At 44.8% G+C, this 17317-nt stretch overlaps 1 protein-coding gene across 1 annotated transcript in view; it reads right to left on the bottom strand.

The window, feature by feature from the left end:
- Positions 1-9175, bottom strand: part of LOC132782490 (tetraspanin-15-like) — a 40932-nt gene extending 31757 nt beyond the window's left edge. Inside the window, exon 1 of the mRNA XM_067470754.1 lies at positions 9004-9175. Coding sequence (XP_067326855.1) covers positions 9004-9090 — 87 coding nt within the window. The 5' untranslated portion in view covers positions 9091-9175. The remainder of the gene's footprint in view (positions 1-9003) is intronic.
- Positions 9176-17317: the final 8142 nt, after the last annotated feature.

Genomic DNA, 17317 nt, shown 5'->3' with positions numbered 1-17317 from the left:
TTCAGCGGCTCCAGAGCTGATCTATGACATTGAATGCAAATGTCCTGATTTTAGGAAATGGAAAAACTCCGCCGGTTGTTGGATATTTCAAGGAGGACTCGGCGTCTCCAACACGTTGGGGATTCTGGGAGTGAAAGTCCAAAAAAGCCCTTTTCTCCATGCTTTGAGACTTCTAGCATTCAGAGCCCAGGCCAGATTTATTTATTTATTTGCTGCATTTCTATGCCACCCCTCTCAGCCCGAAGGCGACTCAAGGCGGCTTACACTGGCACAATTTGATGCCACAATGATAATAAAAACCAAATTAAAACATTTAATTCATATTATAAAAACCATATAAAAAGCATTAAAAACATATAAACACCAATAACTTTCTATTGGTGTTCTTGAGTGCCTTGGACTGCGAGAAGATCCAACCAGTCCATCCTCCAGGAAATAAAGCCCGGCTGCTCATTGGAGGGAAGGATACTAGAGACAAAGTTGCTTTGGCCACATCATGAGGAGACAGCAAAGCCTAGAGAAGACAATTATGCTGGGGAAAGTGGAAGGTAAAAGGAAGAGGGGCCGACCAAGGGCAAGATGGATGGATGGCATCCTTGAAGTGGCTGGGCTGACCTTGAAGGAGCTGGGGGTGGTGACGGCCGACAGGGAGCTCTGGGGTGGACTGGTCCATGAGGTCACAAAGAGTCGGAGACGACTGAACGAATGAACAACAACAACAACTTTCTATAAGCTCATTTCCCGAAGACATTGTCAAGCCGTTCCATAGTGAGATGCAGAGCCAATCTTCAGAAATGGGGCCTCTAAGTGGAGTCCATGACATGCGAGTGTGGAGGAGAGCAAACCACAGACCACCGACTACAATGTGGTCTGAGCCCTGCCGCATGCACAAGAGAGGGCCTTTTCCCAGCGACACCAGATGCACTCCAAGTGGCCAGCTTCTGCTCAAGGACATTTAGCATTATGCCAAGTTTTTTATTTTGTTTTTGGTTGTTTATACAGTATAACTGTGCCCTCGGTTGGCTTCTGACACGATAAATAAATAAATAGCATTTTCTAAGTGGTGGTTTTGCCAGGGCCTTCCTCGGAACCAGAGCCAATTTCATTGATGGTGTCCAATCCAAGGACTAGCCAGGGCTGACCCTACTTAGCATCCAACATAAAATGGATGGAAATGCTGGTTTTCCTTCCACTCGAGTGCCTCCCAAACCTTTCTGACAGCAATTAATTGAGTGCACAAAGACCAGGGCATTTCCACTCGCATCCGTTGGGCTGGAACCGGCAATTTGGGCCAAAGAATCAGAAAGGCTGTCAAAAAGAGAGGCGTTTTATGTCTATCATTCGTACGTAAGCCACAATAATGCTGGAAGCAGTTGGAGGTGAGGCAAACTTGCCCAGGCTTCAAAAGCAAAGCAAGCGAGACTTTCACAGTCAACGCTAGGCATCCTCCGCATTCTAAGTGATGCCAATGCAAAGGGTAGAGATACTAGCCGTACCTTTTGTTCCATACCTGTCCTGTCTCTGTACAAACCTTCCTATTGGAATTATGATCCGAATCCAATGGCAAGAAATAGTTCACAATGTGTGTTTATGCAGTTCAAGGCAAAAGGGGAATCATGCAGTGAGTTCAACTCTATGGCAAAGCTTTACGGCCTTCCTCTGAGGCTGAGAGAGTTTGACTCAAATTTAGTTACAGCGGGGATTCAAACCCAGTCCAATGTTCAAAGCATATTGAAATGCACCATTGTTATCCCATTGGGTTTATGGAGGAGCATATGCTGCAAAAGCACCCAGTCCCATGGTAGTTCACACCCTAGTCTGGGCTACTGCAACACTCTCTACATGGGGCTGCCTCTGAAGACAGTTTGGAAGCTACAATTAGTTCAGAGATCGGCAGCCAGGTTACTAACTGGGGCTTCGTACAGGGAGAAAACCACTCCCATGTTGCGGCAGCTCCACTGGATACTGGTTTGCTTCCGAGCTAAATACAAAGTGCTGGTTGTTACCTATAAAGCCCTAAACTGTTGGGTCCAGGCTATTTGTCTGATTGTATCTCCCTATACAGACTTTCTTGTGCACAGTCAACAAAGGAGGTTCTTCTCTCAGTCCCACCCCCATTGTCTCAAGCGTGGTTGGTGGGAACGAGACAGGGGACCTTCCTGCTCTGTGGCCGCCCCCACTCTGGAACTCCCTCCCCCAAGACATAAAAACAGCCCCCACACTCCTCTCCTTCAAAAATCTCTTGAAAGTGCACCTTTGAACATCAGCGTATAGAGAGGAGGAGGAGGACTAGGATTCCATTGGAATGCTGGCTAACTTTCCCATACTCTATTGCTGCTATGGGACATCGTTAATGAACAATTGATTGCTGTTTTTATGTATCTTGAGTTTTTCTTAGGGTTCATGTCTTAATGTTAATTATGTTACTAGTATAACAATACTTTGTGCCAGAGTCTTTGCAGTTCCATCTTTAAATCCTTGTATCGTGTCAGCTTTTCCAGTTGTTTCTCTTCAATCCTGCTGTCACCTGGGACTGCAACATTGACAATCCATACTTGGTTTTTTAACACAATTGTGAAGTCAGGAGTTTTGTGCTCCAAAACTATATCAGTCTGAATTCAAAAGTCCCAGAGTAGTTTGACGTGTTCATTTTCTGTAGCATTTTGACACTTGTGATCCCACCAGTTCTTTGTCGCAGGCAGATGGTATTTGTGGCAAAAGTTCCAATGGATCATCTGAGCAATGGTGTTATGTCTCTGCTTGTAGTCTGTCTGCGCGATCTTCTTGGAGCAGCTGAGGATGTGATCTATCGTTTTGTCCGCTTCCTTGCAGAGCTTACACTTGGGGTCTGTTGCCGACTTTTCAATTTTGGTTTTGATAAGATTTGTTCTAATGGCTTGTTCTTGGGCTGCCAGAATCAGGCTTTCCGTCTCCTTTTCCCAAGTTCCATTTGTGAGCCACATCCATGTTTTCTCTCTCTCAATGTTTTCCAGGAATTGTCCATGGAGAGCCTTCTTTTGCCAATTTTCTCTTCTGCTCTGCATTACGGTATTCCCTCTTTGTTTTTTGAACTTGAAGAAGTTTACCACTATTGACTTCCCTCAATGTTGGTTCTTGACTGCCTTTCACATAATCTGCCAGTGCACGTTTCTCTCTTTCTACCGTTTGTTTCACTTGCAGAAGCCCTCTTTCTGCCTCCTGATTTTCTGGGAAGGTAAAGTCTGTTGACATCACTACGCGGGTGTCATGAGTAGTGGACTGTCATCAGTTTTCTTGTTTTTCTGTCCAGATCATCCAGCTCTGCTTGTGTCCAGTTCACAATTCCAGCCGTGTGTCTGATGATGGGGATGGCCCAGGTTGATGGTAATTGGTTAGTAAGAAAGAGAATGGATGCTCAAGAGAGGAACCCTGATCTATCTCATTTATATGAACTACTGGGAAATCGATTTGTCTCATTTTCAACATCTAAAGACATTGAATGAGAAGCTGGACTATCTTTTTACATGGGTTGGTTTCCTTAATTGTGAAAAACCCAACTCAAAAGCTTTGCACGTGGAATGAAGAGGATGATGTGACCTCAAAACTATTCAAGGACAATTGGTCACTGGACAGGTATGGGGAGGGATGAGGACTGCAGGAGGGGCAAAGGGAGAGAGAAATCAAACCATCTCGGGATAAAGGGATGGAGGGAGGACTACACCATGGAGAGAATCTGCAAAGGAGGGTAGATGAATGGACTACTGGGATGGATTTACAAGAGGCATCTAGAAACTCAACCACACATTCAGACATTCAACAGTTGGATTTTCTACATCAGCAGCAGCTCTTACAGTCCAACAAATTGGCATTTGAAATCTCAGATTCCCTGTGAAATAGAGGCAGGTAGTACTCACAGAGAGCGGTCAAGATGTCCCTGGGTCAGAGTCTACGAAAGCGCCATACAGAAGTAAAAATAGCTTCTATCTTTTGGCTTCGTAGAGAATATAATTTTTATGACTACACCTCATGTCTGCTAGTTACATTTGAAGACCATATAATAGCTGAAGACTATTGAAGGACAATCACACATAAATCACAGTTAAATCACTGGGGTATTTACATCAGGAAGGTTCTCTACAATCCTCTTATTTGGCCCCTCATTGCCGGCTTTAAATTAGATCTTTAAAAACAAAATAAAGCTAGCTTGCACAGTGCCCAAAGGCCCCTAGAATCGCCCCCGGTAACATAAGAAAAGGGTTAAATACTCCATTAACAGCCCCAACTCCTGCCCAAGTTAAACACCAATCCCAACCCCAGACACTAGCCTTGTTCAGCCCTCTTCAAACCTTCTAAATGACTCTCTCTTTTCACTTTTCCTAGAAACACCTCCAACAAGCCCCATTGCTAGGATATCATTTGGCTCTTCGGTATTGATAAAGTTGAAAGAGATCTCATGGGTCATCCAGTCCAACCCATAGCCAAGAAGCAGGACAATCGCGTTCAAAGCACCCCTGACAGATGGCCATCCAGGCATCAGTTGGTCCAATTTTGTTGGATTCGTTAGATCCTTGCCTTTCTTGGCCCCTCAAACTTGCCAGTGGGGGATTAGGTCAGTGCTTTGCAAGGATCATAAATGCCTTGCTGGATCAGGGACAAATTCCATCGTGCCTATAACAGGCAATAGTAAGAACAATCCTGAAGTAGGGATCCCTTGATGCCTCAGTATTAAATAATTACCGACCAATGACTAACCTCCCCTTTTTGGGCAAGGTTCTGGAGTAAGTGATGGATTCTCAGTTTCAAGGATTCTTGGATGAACCGATTTTCTGGACCCATCACAGTCTGGATTCAGGCCTGGTCATGGTACCAAGACAGCTTTGGTGACCTTGGTGGATGGCCTCCGCAGAGAACTTGAAAAGGGGAGTGTGCCCTTGTTGGTTCTCTAAGACATCTCAGTGACTTTCAATACCATAGATCATGGTATCCTTCTGGGGTGGTTCTCTGGAATGGGTCTTGGGGGATCTGCCTTACAGTGGCTCCACTCCTTCCTTGAGGGTTGCACCCAGCTGATGAAGCTGGGGGACTCCTGCTTGGGCACCCGGCCTTTGAGAACCTGGTCAGTTGTGTGACTGATAGGGGCATAGGGTGGCAACCTGTGCTTGACGGGGCCCCACTCCCCCTGAGGACACAGGTCCGCAGTCTGAGGGGTCCTCCTGGACTCAGCGCTGATGCTTGAAGCTCAAGCGTCAGCAGTGGCTAGGAGGGCCTTCACACAGTTAAAGCTTGTGTGCCAGTTGCGACTGTAGTTCAAGAAGCCTGACTTGACCATGGTGGTCCATGCCTTAGTTAGCTCCAGGCTGGATTACTGTAATGCACTCTATGTGGGGCTGCCTTTGAAGATGGCCCAGAGACTGCAGTTGGTGCAAAGATCTGTGGCCAGGTTGTTAACTGGAGTGAATTACAGGGAGCGGTCAACCCCCGCTGTTTAAACAGCTCCACTAGCTGCCAATGCTTCTGGTCTCAATTCAAGGTGCAGGTTATTACCTATAAAGCTCTAAATGGTTAGGGACCTGTCTATCTTCGCGATTGCATCTACACTTAGCTGTGCAATTACTGAGATTTTCTGGGGAGGCCCTTCTCTCGCTCCCACCCCCGTCACAAGTGCAGTTGGTGGGAACGAGAGGAAGCCTTCTCGGTGGTGGCCCCCCAATGCTGGAACTCTCTCCCCAGGGAGATTAGGATGGCACTCACCCTGCCCACCTTCCGTAAAGATCTAAAAACATGGATGTTCCACTGTGCTTTTGATTAGACAGTTCCCCAGCTAATTTTTACCCCAGCCGTGATTCAAAATCTAGTCCTTGCACTTTACTACTGTTCCCTACCCAGAGATATAATGTTCTATGTCATATTGCCCTATACCTAATTCTTTTGCACTTTATCCACTAGCCCTGTCCTCACAACTGTTTCGCACCAGAAATTACTTACTCTTTCAGACTATTGGCTGTTGCTCGATGGTTGTTTTTATACTCTGTTATGTTGTTGTTCTTTTATATTGTTTTATGATGTTGTCTGCCTTAATCATGTTACTATTTTAACTATGTTGATCGGGTTTTTTCCCATGTAAAGTTATTATTATTATTATTATTATTATTACTATTTTAAACACAACAAGATGATTCCACAGCAGACACTCTGCTGGCTGTTGAATTGGATCACACGTTGGACTCCTCCCAAGTGTCTAGGACTGTGAGATGTATCGGCAAATAATGTGTGCAGATCCCAGTAAGGTGGCCTTCTGCAGCTGGCAGATGGTAATTTTGTCAGCGCCGATTGTGTTTAAGTGCAGGCCAAGGTCTTTAGGCACTGCACCCAGTGTGCCGATCACCACTGGGACCACATTTACTGGTTTGTGCCAGAGTCTTTGCAGTTCAATTTTTAAATCCTCATATCATGTCAGCTTTTCCAGTTGTTTCTCTGCAATTCTGTTGTCGCCTGGGATTGCGACATCAAAGATCCATACTTTGTTTTTTAACCCGATTGTGAGGTCAGGAGTAATATGCTCCAAAACTCTTTCTGTCTGAATCCGGAAGTCCCAGAGGAGTTTGGGGTGTTCATTCTCTGTAACTGACCACCTTGATTAGCATTTAATGGCTCAAAAAACTCAAAAATTACAACTGCAAAACAACAGAGAGTAAACAATCAGGCACATCAAATCACTCTCAACAAAAGATTCCCCCCAGGCACTTACAAGCCATTAAATGCTAATCAAGGTGGTCAGTTTAAACATTCACACCTAGCTCCAGCAGACAAAAGTCCTTTGTCCCACCCTGGTCATTCCACAGATATATAAACCCATTTTCCTACTTCCAACAGACCTCGATACCTCTGAGGATGCTTGCCATAGATGCAGGCGAAATGTCAGGAGAAAATGCCTCTAGAACATGGCTATATAGCCCGGAAAAACCTACAACAACCCAGTGATTCCGGCCATGAAACCCTTCGACAATACGAAGAGATGCCTGCTTGCCTTGCAACTTTTTATGTTTCTCAAAACTTGGCAAGGGAACGGACCTTGGACAGCTCCTTCATAGCCTGAGTCAACCTCAGATAAAATTCACCATAAAGTCACTGGGCATTTACGCATTCATACAACCTGGCCCCAACATGAGCCTTTAATCCAGTTTCAAACTGGTGTTGGAGAAAGTGAGCCAGGAAGCAATGCAAGGTATGGATGGGGAAGACACAAACTATAGAGCATTAAGGAGGCATCTTCCTGGCCTCCATTGCATGCCTTGCTGGGCCTTTGGGGCTTGTGCCCATGCTCTGTAACCTTTGAGGCTGAAAAGACCACTGTCTGCAGGGCATGCTCAGTGCAGGGGGCAGCCCAAGCCCCCCAGGGTCTCCCAAAGGGGATCAATGCTATTGACCTCAATGTTGATTCTTCGCCCAACAATTGCTTCGGTGGGCCGACTCCAGTTGAAACAAACCAATTAGATTCAGGCCTGACTCTAAAAAGGCCATGCTTGGTTAAAAAACTCGGAGCAAACACACTGTAAAATGCGGGCACTTTTGTGAATGGGAACCACAGTCGGGCAAGGAGACAAGGCCCAAAGAAACAGGGACAGGGCAGGGGGCTTCCCTGGCTGCCTTCCCTCCCTCCCTTTCTCCCTCTCTCCTGCTCCTTTCCTTCCTGTCTTTCTTTCTCCCTTCTCTTTTTCACTTCCTTCCTTTTTCCCTCCCTATATTTTACTCTCTTTCTCTTTTCCTCCCCTTCCTTTCTTTTCCCCCTCTTCCTTTCGCTCTACCTCCTCTTTCATCCTTCCTGTCTCCCCTCCTTTATTTCTCTGCCTTCCCTCCTCCCTCCCTTCCCCTCCCTCCCTCCCTGTCTTTCTTCCTTCCCTTCTTCTCTTCCTTCCTTTCTCCCTCTCTATCTTTTACTCTCTTTCTCTTTGCCTCCTCTTCCTCCCTTTCTTTCCTTCCTCTTCTTTTCGCTCTACCTCCTCTTTCATACTTCCTTCATCTTTTCATCCTTCTCACACCAGAAGCGACTTGCAATTTCTCAAGTCTCTCCTGACACGACAAAAAAATCCTTCCTGTCTTTCCCTCCTCCTTTATTTCTCTGCCCTCCTTCCTTCCTTCCCCCCCTCTTTCTCTTTCCCGCTCCCTTCCTGCCTTTCTTGCCTCCCTCTTTCTCTCTCTGCCTTCCTTCCTTCCCTCTTTCCCTCTCCCTTCCCGCCTTTCTTCCTTCCCCCTTCCTTTCCCTCTACCTCTCCTTCCTTCCTTCAATTCCCCCTCCTTTCTTTTTCTTTCTTTCTCTGCCTCTCCTTCCTTCCTTCTTTCTCTCTGCCTTCCTTCCTTCCCTTTTTCTCTTTCCCTCTCCCTTCCTGCCTTTTTCCCCTCCCTCTGCCTCTCCCTCTTTCTCTCACTGCCTTCCATCCTTCCCTCTTTCCTTCTCCCCGCCTTCCTTCCCTCCCTCTTCCTTTCCCTCTACCTCCTCTTCCTTCAATTCTCTCCTCCTTTCTTTTTCTTTTTCCCTCTCTCTGCCTCTCCCTTCTTTCTCTCTGCCTCTCCTTCCTTCCCTCTTTCTTTCTCTTTCCCTGTCCCTTCCTGCCATTCTTCCCTCCCTCTGCCTCTCCCTCCCTCTTTCTCTCTTTGCCTTTCTTCCCTCCCTCTTCCTTTCCCTCTCCCTCCTCTTCCTTCCTTCAATTCCCCCTCCTTTCTTTGTCTTTCTTTCTCTGCCTCTCCTTCCTTCCCTCTTTCTCTTTGCCTCTCCCTTCCTGCCTTTTCCCCCTCCCTCTGCCTCTCCCTCTTTCCTTCCTTCCCTCTTCCTTTCCCTCCCACTCCTCTTCCTTTAATTCTCCCCTCCTTTCTCTCTCTCCCTGCCTCTCCTCCCTTCCTTCTTTCTCTCTGCCGTCCTTTCCTCCTTCCTTCTCTCTGCCACTCCCTCTCTCCGTCTTCCTTTCTCTTTCTCTTTGTCTCTCTGCCTCTCCCTTCCTTTCTTCGGGGGCGGGGTCTTCTACCTACCGCGAAGAGCGTGGCGTAGGCCGAGAGGGAGAACTTGAGGCAGAAGTAGGAGGCGGGGGCGGCGCGGAGGCCCCGGCTCCAGCCCATGGCTGCCTCCCCAGCCAGGCACAAAGAGGCCGCGCGGACAGGCAGGCAGGCAGGCCGGCCGGCCGAGGCAGGGACCGACGAGGAAGGACAGGCCACGCCCCCTCCGTCCCAAGCCCCGCCCACCCCGCCCAAAGGAGCCCCAAACTTCCAGCCCAGGAAAGGAAAGCCTTGGGTGGCTTGGGAAGAACATGGGGGTGCCAAAGGGTGCCGAGTATCTCAAGGGACAATCCCAGAAATGTACACCTAACAACCCAATGTATGTCCTTTACTAAAATATCATTGATTTTGTCATTTGGGAGTTGTAGTTGCAGAGATTTATAGTTTACCTACAATCAAAGACCATTCTGAACTCCATCAATGATGGAATTGAACCAAACATGGCATACAGGACTTCCATGACCAACAGAAAATACTGGAAGGGTTTGGTGGGCAGTGTCCTTTGGTTTTGGAGTTGTAGTTCACCTACATCCAGAGAGCACTGTGGACTCAAACAATAATGGATCTGGACCAAACTTGGCACAAATATTCCATATGCCCAAATATGGAGTTTGGAGGAAATAGACCTTGACATTTGGGAGTTGTAGTTACTGGGATTTATAGTTCACTACAATTAAAGAGTATTCTGAAACCCACAAACGACAGAAATGGGGCAAACTTCCCACACAGAACCCCCATGACCAACAGAAAATACTTACGGCCATCCAGTCTAACTTTCTTCACCAGGGCAAGAAAATGCAATCTGAGCCCTCCTGACAAAGAGCCATCCAGTCATAAATATAGATAAATATTATTCACACACACACACAGATACAGTATCATAGATTTGAAAGAGACCCTTAAAGAAGGACTATGATATGTTCCATGTTCCAGAGTAGGCAAACCAGACACTCTCCACATCAACACTGACAGAGAAACAACAAGAAATACTGTTTACTCACAAGCATAAAGGAATTACATATATTAGAAACCAACACTTTCTCGTTACTTTATTTTCCAGATCATCAGACTGGGCCACAGCAACGCGTGGCAATGGACAGCTAGTCGATATAAATAAAAATGACATGTTCGTTTGTGGGATTAACAGAACTCAAAAACCACTGGATGAATTGACACCAAATGTGACCACCACAAGACACCTACTAACCCAAGGAGTGACCATCACACAAAAATTTGAGTTTGTCATTTGAGAGTTTTAGTTGCTGGGATTTATAGTTCACCTACATTCAAAGAGCATTCTGAACTCTACTAATGATGGAATTGAGCCAAACGTGGCACACAGACTCCCATAACCATCAGAAAATACTGGAAGGGTTTGGTGGGCATTGACCTTGACTTTGGGAGCTGTGGTTCACTGACATCCAGAGAGCACTGTGGACTCAAACAATGATGGATTTGGACCTAACATGGCACGAATACTCCATATGCCCAACTAGGAACACAGATGGAGTTTGGGGGAAATAGACCTTGACATTCTGGAGTTGTAGTTACTGGGATTTATAGTTCACCTACAATCAAAGAGAATTCTGAACCCCACGAACAATAGAATTGGGGAAAACTTCCCACACAGAATCCCTATGACCAATAGAAAATACTTAAGGCCATCCAGTCTAACTCCATTCACCAGGGCAAGAAAACAGGGCAAGAAATACTGTTTATCCACAAGCAAAAAGAAATTACATATATTAGAAACCAACACTTTCACAATACTTTATTTTCCAGATCATCAGTCTGGGGGCACAGCAACGCGTGGCAGGGGATGGCTAGTGTGTGTGTGTGTGTGTGTATAGGCCCAAAATGTATGGTGTGGGGAAGCAGATTGCCTGGCTTTTGGTTTTTTTTGCAAAAGGTGCCTTTTATTGCAGAGACAGAATGATCTGCATCCCATTTAATGACTGCCGAGCCTTTTGTTCTTGTGACCATTGCCTTCCCTCCGCCATTGTTTGGAAGATGAAGAGCGAGAGAGAGAACAAAATTAGGAATGCCTTAATTAAAATGCCAGCCTCTTTATGGTGAGGAGAAAGGAGTTTACTCCCAGAAACAGATGGGAAAGAGAAAGGAAAGACTAACAATGTCATTCTATGCACCATGGACCTTGTTCATTTCTCTTAATATTTGAAAACAAAGCCTTGGGAGTTTAATAATAATAATAATAATAAGAAGAAGAAGAAGAAGAATCCTATGTATGATGGGTCCTATTTCTTAATTTTCTTTTAATTATTGCCACCAAAGCCCCAGGCCTTTTCTATGCACCATGATATTATTATTAGGTTTCGTATCACAAAATCACAAGTTGAACACTTCCCAAGCGTCTAGGACTGTGTGATGTATTTTCAAATGATGCATGCAGATCCAAGTCAGGTGCCTTTTTGCAGTCGACAGATGTTTATTGTTTCGAAATGCTGGCTGAGACCTTTTGGTGTATTGTGTTCCAGAACTTTGTCAGTCTGGATTCGAAAGTCCCACAGTATTTTTGCGTGTTCATTTTCCACTACCTTTGCAGGCTGATGATCCCTTTACCAGTTCTTGACTACTGGCAAGTGGTACTTGTGACATATTTATTTATTTATTTACTTACTTTGCTTCTATACCGCTGTTCTCAGCCCAGGGGCGACTTACATAAGTTCCAATTAATCATTTGGGCCACAGAGTTGTCCCTCTGTCTGTAGTCTGTGTGATTTTCTTGCAGCAGCTGAGGAGATGATCCATGGTTTCATCAGCTTCCTTGCACAGTCTGCATTTTGGGTCATCATCTGTTTTTTGATCCTGGCCTTAATTGTATTTGTTCTGATGGCTTGCTCCTGGGCTGCAAGAATCAGGCCTTCTCTCTCCTTCTTCAAGGTTCCATTCGTGAGCCATCACCAGGTCTACTCCTTATCCACTTTTCCTTCCATTTTGCCAAGGAACTGCCCATGCAATGCTTTGTGGTGCCAGCTGTCAGCTCTGGTTTGTAGTGCAGTTTTCTTGTACTGGTTCTTTGTCTGCCGTGCTTTGAGAAGTTTCCGATTACTTACTTCAATCAAAGCAAGTTCTTGGCTATCCTTTACATCTTCTGCCAGGGCATGATGTTTTTCTTTTTCAACTGCTTGTTTGACTTGTAAAAGTCCTCTGCCACCAGACCTTCTCAGCAGATAGAGCCGGTCAACATCACTGCGAGGATGCAGTGAATCAGGAATAGTTATGAGTTTTCTTGTTTTTCTGTCCAAATTGTCCAGTTTTGCCAGTGTCCAGTTTATGATGCCAGCAATATACCTTATGACAGGTATGGCCCAGGTGTTTGTGACCTTGATAGGATTGCTTTCATTGAGCTTGCTTTTGAGAATTTTTCTGACCCTTTGAATGTATTCTTTGCTGACCACAGTTTTCACATGTTCATGTTTGATGTTGTCCAGCTGTTGTATGCCCAGATATTTATAGGCCTCTGGCTAGTGACACTTTATCGCTTGGCCATTGGGCATATTTATGAGCTCACTTTCAATTATTTTTCCCTTCTTCAGTGCCACTGTCGAACATTTGTCCAAACCAAACTCCATGCTGATATCAGTGCTAAAGATTCGGAAAGTGTTAGTCATAGACTAGATTATTATTATTATTATTATTATTATTATTATTATTATTATTATGGCCTAATTTTAATAGTGTTACTAATGCTCTTTTTAGGAGTCTGCTATTAGTTAGGCCTATTGTTATTATTAAACAGAATATAAATAAATACAAATTCCCTTGACTGGAAACTCTATGCTGGGAAGTCAAATGTCATATTGTCCAGGCAATTACATGAAGGAAGGGTGGACCATCCAGCTCCTGTTATCCCCTGTGTCACTTGGTTTGTATGGGTCCCATTGAGGTACCTGATTAATCCAATCATGTAAATGAAGCCTGGCAAGATGTTGGCAGACCTTCTCAGGAAAAGAAAATGCGGACAAAGTCAACGCCAGACTTCAGTTAGTGACTTCTCCAATAAACAAGATTATACATATACACACATGGGGCCTGGGGACCTTAAGGGGCTTCTTTCACTTTGGTTAGAAGGCTCCTCTGCTCCTCCTCACTTTCAGCCATTAAAGTGGTATCATCTGTTTCTTCTAGCAATTTTAACTCCAGCCTCGGATTCATCAAGCCTTGCACCTCGCATGATATGTTCTGCATACAAGTTGAATAGGTTGGGTGAAAGTATACAACTTTGTCAATCTTGAACCAGTCTGTTGTTCCATGATCAGTTCTTACTGTGGCTACTTGGCTGTTATACAGATTCTTCAGGAGAAAGACAAGGTGACTTGGGAACCCCATACCACCAAAAACTTGCCACAATTTGTTATGATCCACACAGTCAAAGGCTTTAGAATAGTCAAAAAATAGAAATAGATGTTTTTATGACACTCCCTGCCTTTCTTGATTATCCAGCAGATATTGGCAATTTGGTCTCTTGTTCCTCTGCCTTTTCTAAACCCAACTTGTACATCTGGCAACTCTCACTCCATGTATTGCTGGAGCCTACCTTGCAGGATCTTGAGCATTACCTTACTGGCATGTGAAATAAGTGCCATGGTATGAAAGTTTGAGCATTCTTTAGCGTTTCCCTTTTTTGGTATGGAGATATAAGTAGATTCTTTCCAATCTGATGGCCATTCTTGTGTTTTCCATATTTGCTGGCATATACGGTTTCACTCGTGGTATCATTGAGATGCTCAAGCTCCAGCACCGTGCCAAGGCAGAGATACTTTGCTGGAGTCTAAGGTGTGGCAGGAGAGGTAATAAAGGAGCTGCCGGGAGAACCAGAGCTCCTATGAGTAAATGGCATGATTGTGAAACTATATCAACAATCCATACTTGGTTTTTTAACACCATCGTGAGGTCAGGAGTCTTGTGCTCCAAAACTCTGTCAGTCTGAATTCGGAAGTCCCAGAGTAGCTAGACGTGTTCATTTCCTGTAACTTTTTCAGGCTTGTGATCCCACCAGTTCTTTGTCATAGGCATCATCATCATCATCATCATCATCATCATCATCATCATCATCATTATTGATGCAGTTTGGCATCCCTTTAACTCATATTAGGAACCATGGGAATTGTAGTTTAGCCAGGCATTTCTCCTCCAAAGATATCCAGCTACAGCTCCCAAGGTCCTACTGCATCAAACTATTGAAGTTCAAGCAGTATCAACTTGCATTAACCATGCAGTCCAGATGAACCCTTTGCTTTGCTTCTTTGGCCTTGAATAGTGAATTGGGAGGCTGCACCTCTTTTCTCAAAATGGATTGCATCCCAAACTTTGGAACTTGTAGGACTTATTGGAGACATTTATCCTGAAAACAAGCCCTTATTGGATGGACACCCTGCCATGGATTTATTTCCTCATTTGAACCAGCCCTTGGGGAACTATCCATCCCAATGCAGCCTCCCAGTCAATAATGCAATGAGATTACAATTTGGCCCAAAGAGACTTGGTTGCTAGGGAATTCCTTCATGTGACATTTTTATGGGTCTTTGTTAACTACTGTTTTTCCTTAAGGCTTTTCTGTCTTACTCTTAGAGAAAGAATATAACCATTATATTCCCATCTTACTCTTAGAGAAAGAATATAACAGCAGCCAGATTGCTAACAGGAGAGGCGCTCAGGGAGCGTACAACTCCTCTGTTGCACCAACTCCACTGGCTGCCAATTTGCTACCAGGTACAATTCAAAGAGCTGGCTTTAGCCTATAAAGCCCTAAATGGTTCTGGCCCAACTTACATGTCCAAATACATCTCCCCTTATGAACCATCTAGGACCTTAAGATCGTCTGGGGAAGCCCTGCTATCGTTACCGCCTTCGTCACAAGTACATTTGGCACAGACGAGACACAGGGCCTTCTCGGTGGTGGCCCCTTGGCTGTGGAACATCCTCCCTATAGATATTAGATCGGCCACCTCCCTTTTAACATTCCAGAAAAAAGTCAAGACGTGGCTTTTTGAACAAGCATTTGCAAATGCAGAGTAACTGCCATAGGAAAATGGAACGACTAGACAACGTTTTTAACAAGGAGACATTATGAATTCATATTTTATTGGTTTGTTTAATTTTTGTTATATGTTATGTTTTTAATTGTATTTATGACATTTTAAGCATTGGATTTTAGCCTGTTAACCTCTTTGAGTTGCCTACTGAGAGGGCTGAGAAAGGCGGTATACAAACACAGTAAATAAATAAATAAATAAATTACAATTACAGTTATTACTATTAAGATGTTATTACTGTTACTTTCTGGAAGACTTTTTCATGGGGTGAAAGAATTCAACACAAACCACCTCTCTGCTTCCCAAATCTTCCTCTACTTTTTTCCTTCTTTCTCTTCAACTTCCTCTTCCACCTCCTCTTCTTTTTCCTCTTCTTCCTTCTCTTCCTCCTCCTCTCCTCCTCCTCATTCCTTCTTATTATTATTATTAGGAGTCTGTTATTAGTTAGGCCTATTTAAATAATAATAATAATAATAATAATAATAATAATAATAATAAAATGACCACGGGTGTTCATGAAAGATTTCCCCTGACCCACTTCCTGTGGACTGAGAGCAATGAAATTTGGCCCAGTTCTGAGTCTTTCTCTCCATGGGTGCCACCTTCTCACACACTTCTCCCATCTTTTGAAGCAACTGTTAACACCTCATTTGTAGCTAAGTCGACAGGTTGCTCCAAAAGCCACTTTGGAGACTTTGGAAATCAGCATCTCGTCACCTGAAAAATGCTTGCTCTTCAAAAATAGTCTGATGGTGCGAGGTCAGGTGAATAAAAAGGATGCGGTTGAATTTCAAAGCCACAGGAGCATGCTTCTTCCACTTGGTCAACAGGTGAGTTGTGAACTGGTGCATTGTCTTACAGAAGGCAAAGGACACCTTTGGTGAGCATGCCACATTGTCTCTTGGTTTGGATGGCCTCCCACAATTTCTGCAGTAATGAAGCCTAGTATGTACTCTTTGCTAGGAAATTCACCCATACTCCCCGTGCTGGTCCCAAAATACTGTGAACATGATCTTGCCTGCTGAGAGTTGGGCATGTGCTTTCTTTGGAGGTGGTGAGTCCACATGCTTCCATTAAATCAACTGGACTTGAGTCTCAGGATCAGAGTGCTGGATGCAGCTTTCATCCTGTGTGATCAGTCTGTTGACAAAGTATTCCTGGTTTCCATGGAACATCATTGTCAAGAGAGCCTGAGAGCACTGGACTTGTTCCTGCTTCTGGAAAGGTGTGAGCAGCCAGGGGACGCAGTGAGTGGATGCCTTATGCAGGTGAAGATGGTTTGGTGTAATTTTTTCCATGGACCCCAGAATCATCTTGACATTTTGGGCTAGGTGATGAATGGTTATGGGGGGAATTTCCAAAATGGTGATCTCCACTTGTTAGATGGTGTGTTCATCAGTAGCAGAGTGGGCTCACCCTGGAATGGGAGTCCGACCACATTGGAATGGATGATGCCAGTTTTTGACTACATCATATGATGGGAAATCCTCACCATGAACCTCTTTCATTTCATTGAATGTCTCCTTTGGTGTGCAGCCTTTCAAGGAAAGAAACTTGAGGAGTGCTCTGTATTCCATTGGGTCCATTCTCAAACATCGCACAACTTCAGCACCTGTCAAATCAAGACCATTATCAGTTCCGAGTTGTAAATTGGCACATAAACTATGTGCCCCCGGTGGCTCAGTGGGTTAAGCCCCTGTGCTGGCAGGACTGAAGACCGACAGGTCGCAGGTTTGAATCCAGGGAAAGGCAGATGAGCTCCCTTTATCAGCTCCAGCTCCCCATGCGGGGACATGAGAGAAGCCTCCCACAAGGATGATAAAAACATCAAATCATCCAGGTATCCCCTGGGCAATGTCCTTGCAAACGGCCAATTCTCTCACACCAGAAGCAACTTGCAGTTTCTCAAGTCGCTCCTGACACGACAACCCCCCCCCCCCCAACCAACATAAACTATAGACACTAGGCTTGGTTTATTTCTCCCCCCCCCCAAAAAAAAGAGGTTTAAAACTTGTTTTGGATGTAGGGGGCACAGGTAGTTCAATTCTAAAGTAACTTCTGAATTTGGAATTTTCTGAAACTTATGAATCGCTTCGTTAATGGCGGACGCAATTGCACAATACATGGAAAACAGCACTGGCACTGGGGAAACTCCATGGCCTTCTCCCTCCCTCATTTTCACACCAATCTTGATGAAACTGGATATATTGCTACAACACATCCTCCTCTGTTAG

The sequence above is a fragment of the Anolis sagrei genome, chromosome 7, assembly GCF_037176765.1.
Source record: "Anolis sagrei isolate rAnoSag1 chromosome 7, rAnoSag1.mat, whole genome shotgun sequence".
NCBI classification, from domain to species: Eukaryota; Metazoa; Chordata; class Lepidosauria; order Squamata; family Dactyloidae; genus Anolis; species Anolis sagrei.
The sequence above is the reverse complement of the archived record's forward strand: the minus strand, read 5'-3'. Positions and strand labels throughout refer to the sequence as shown.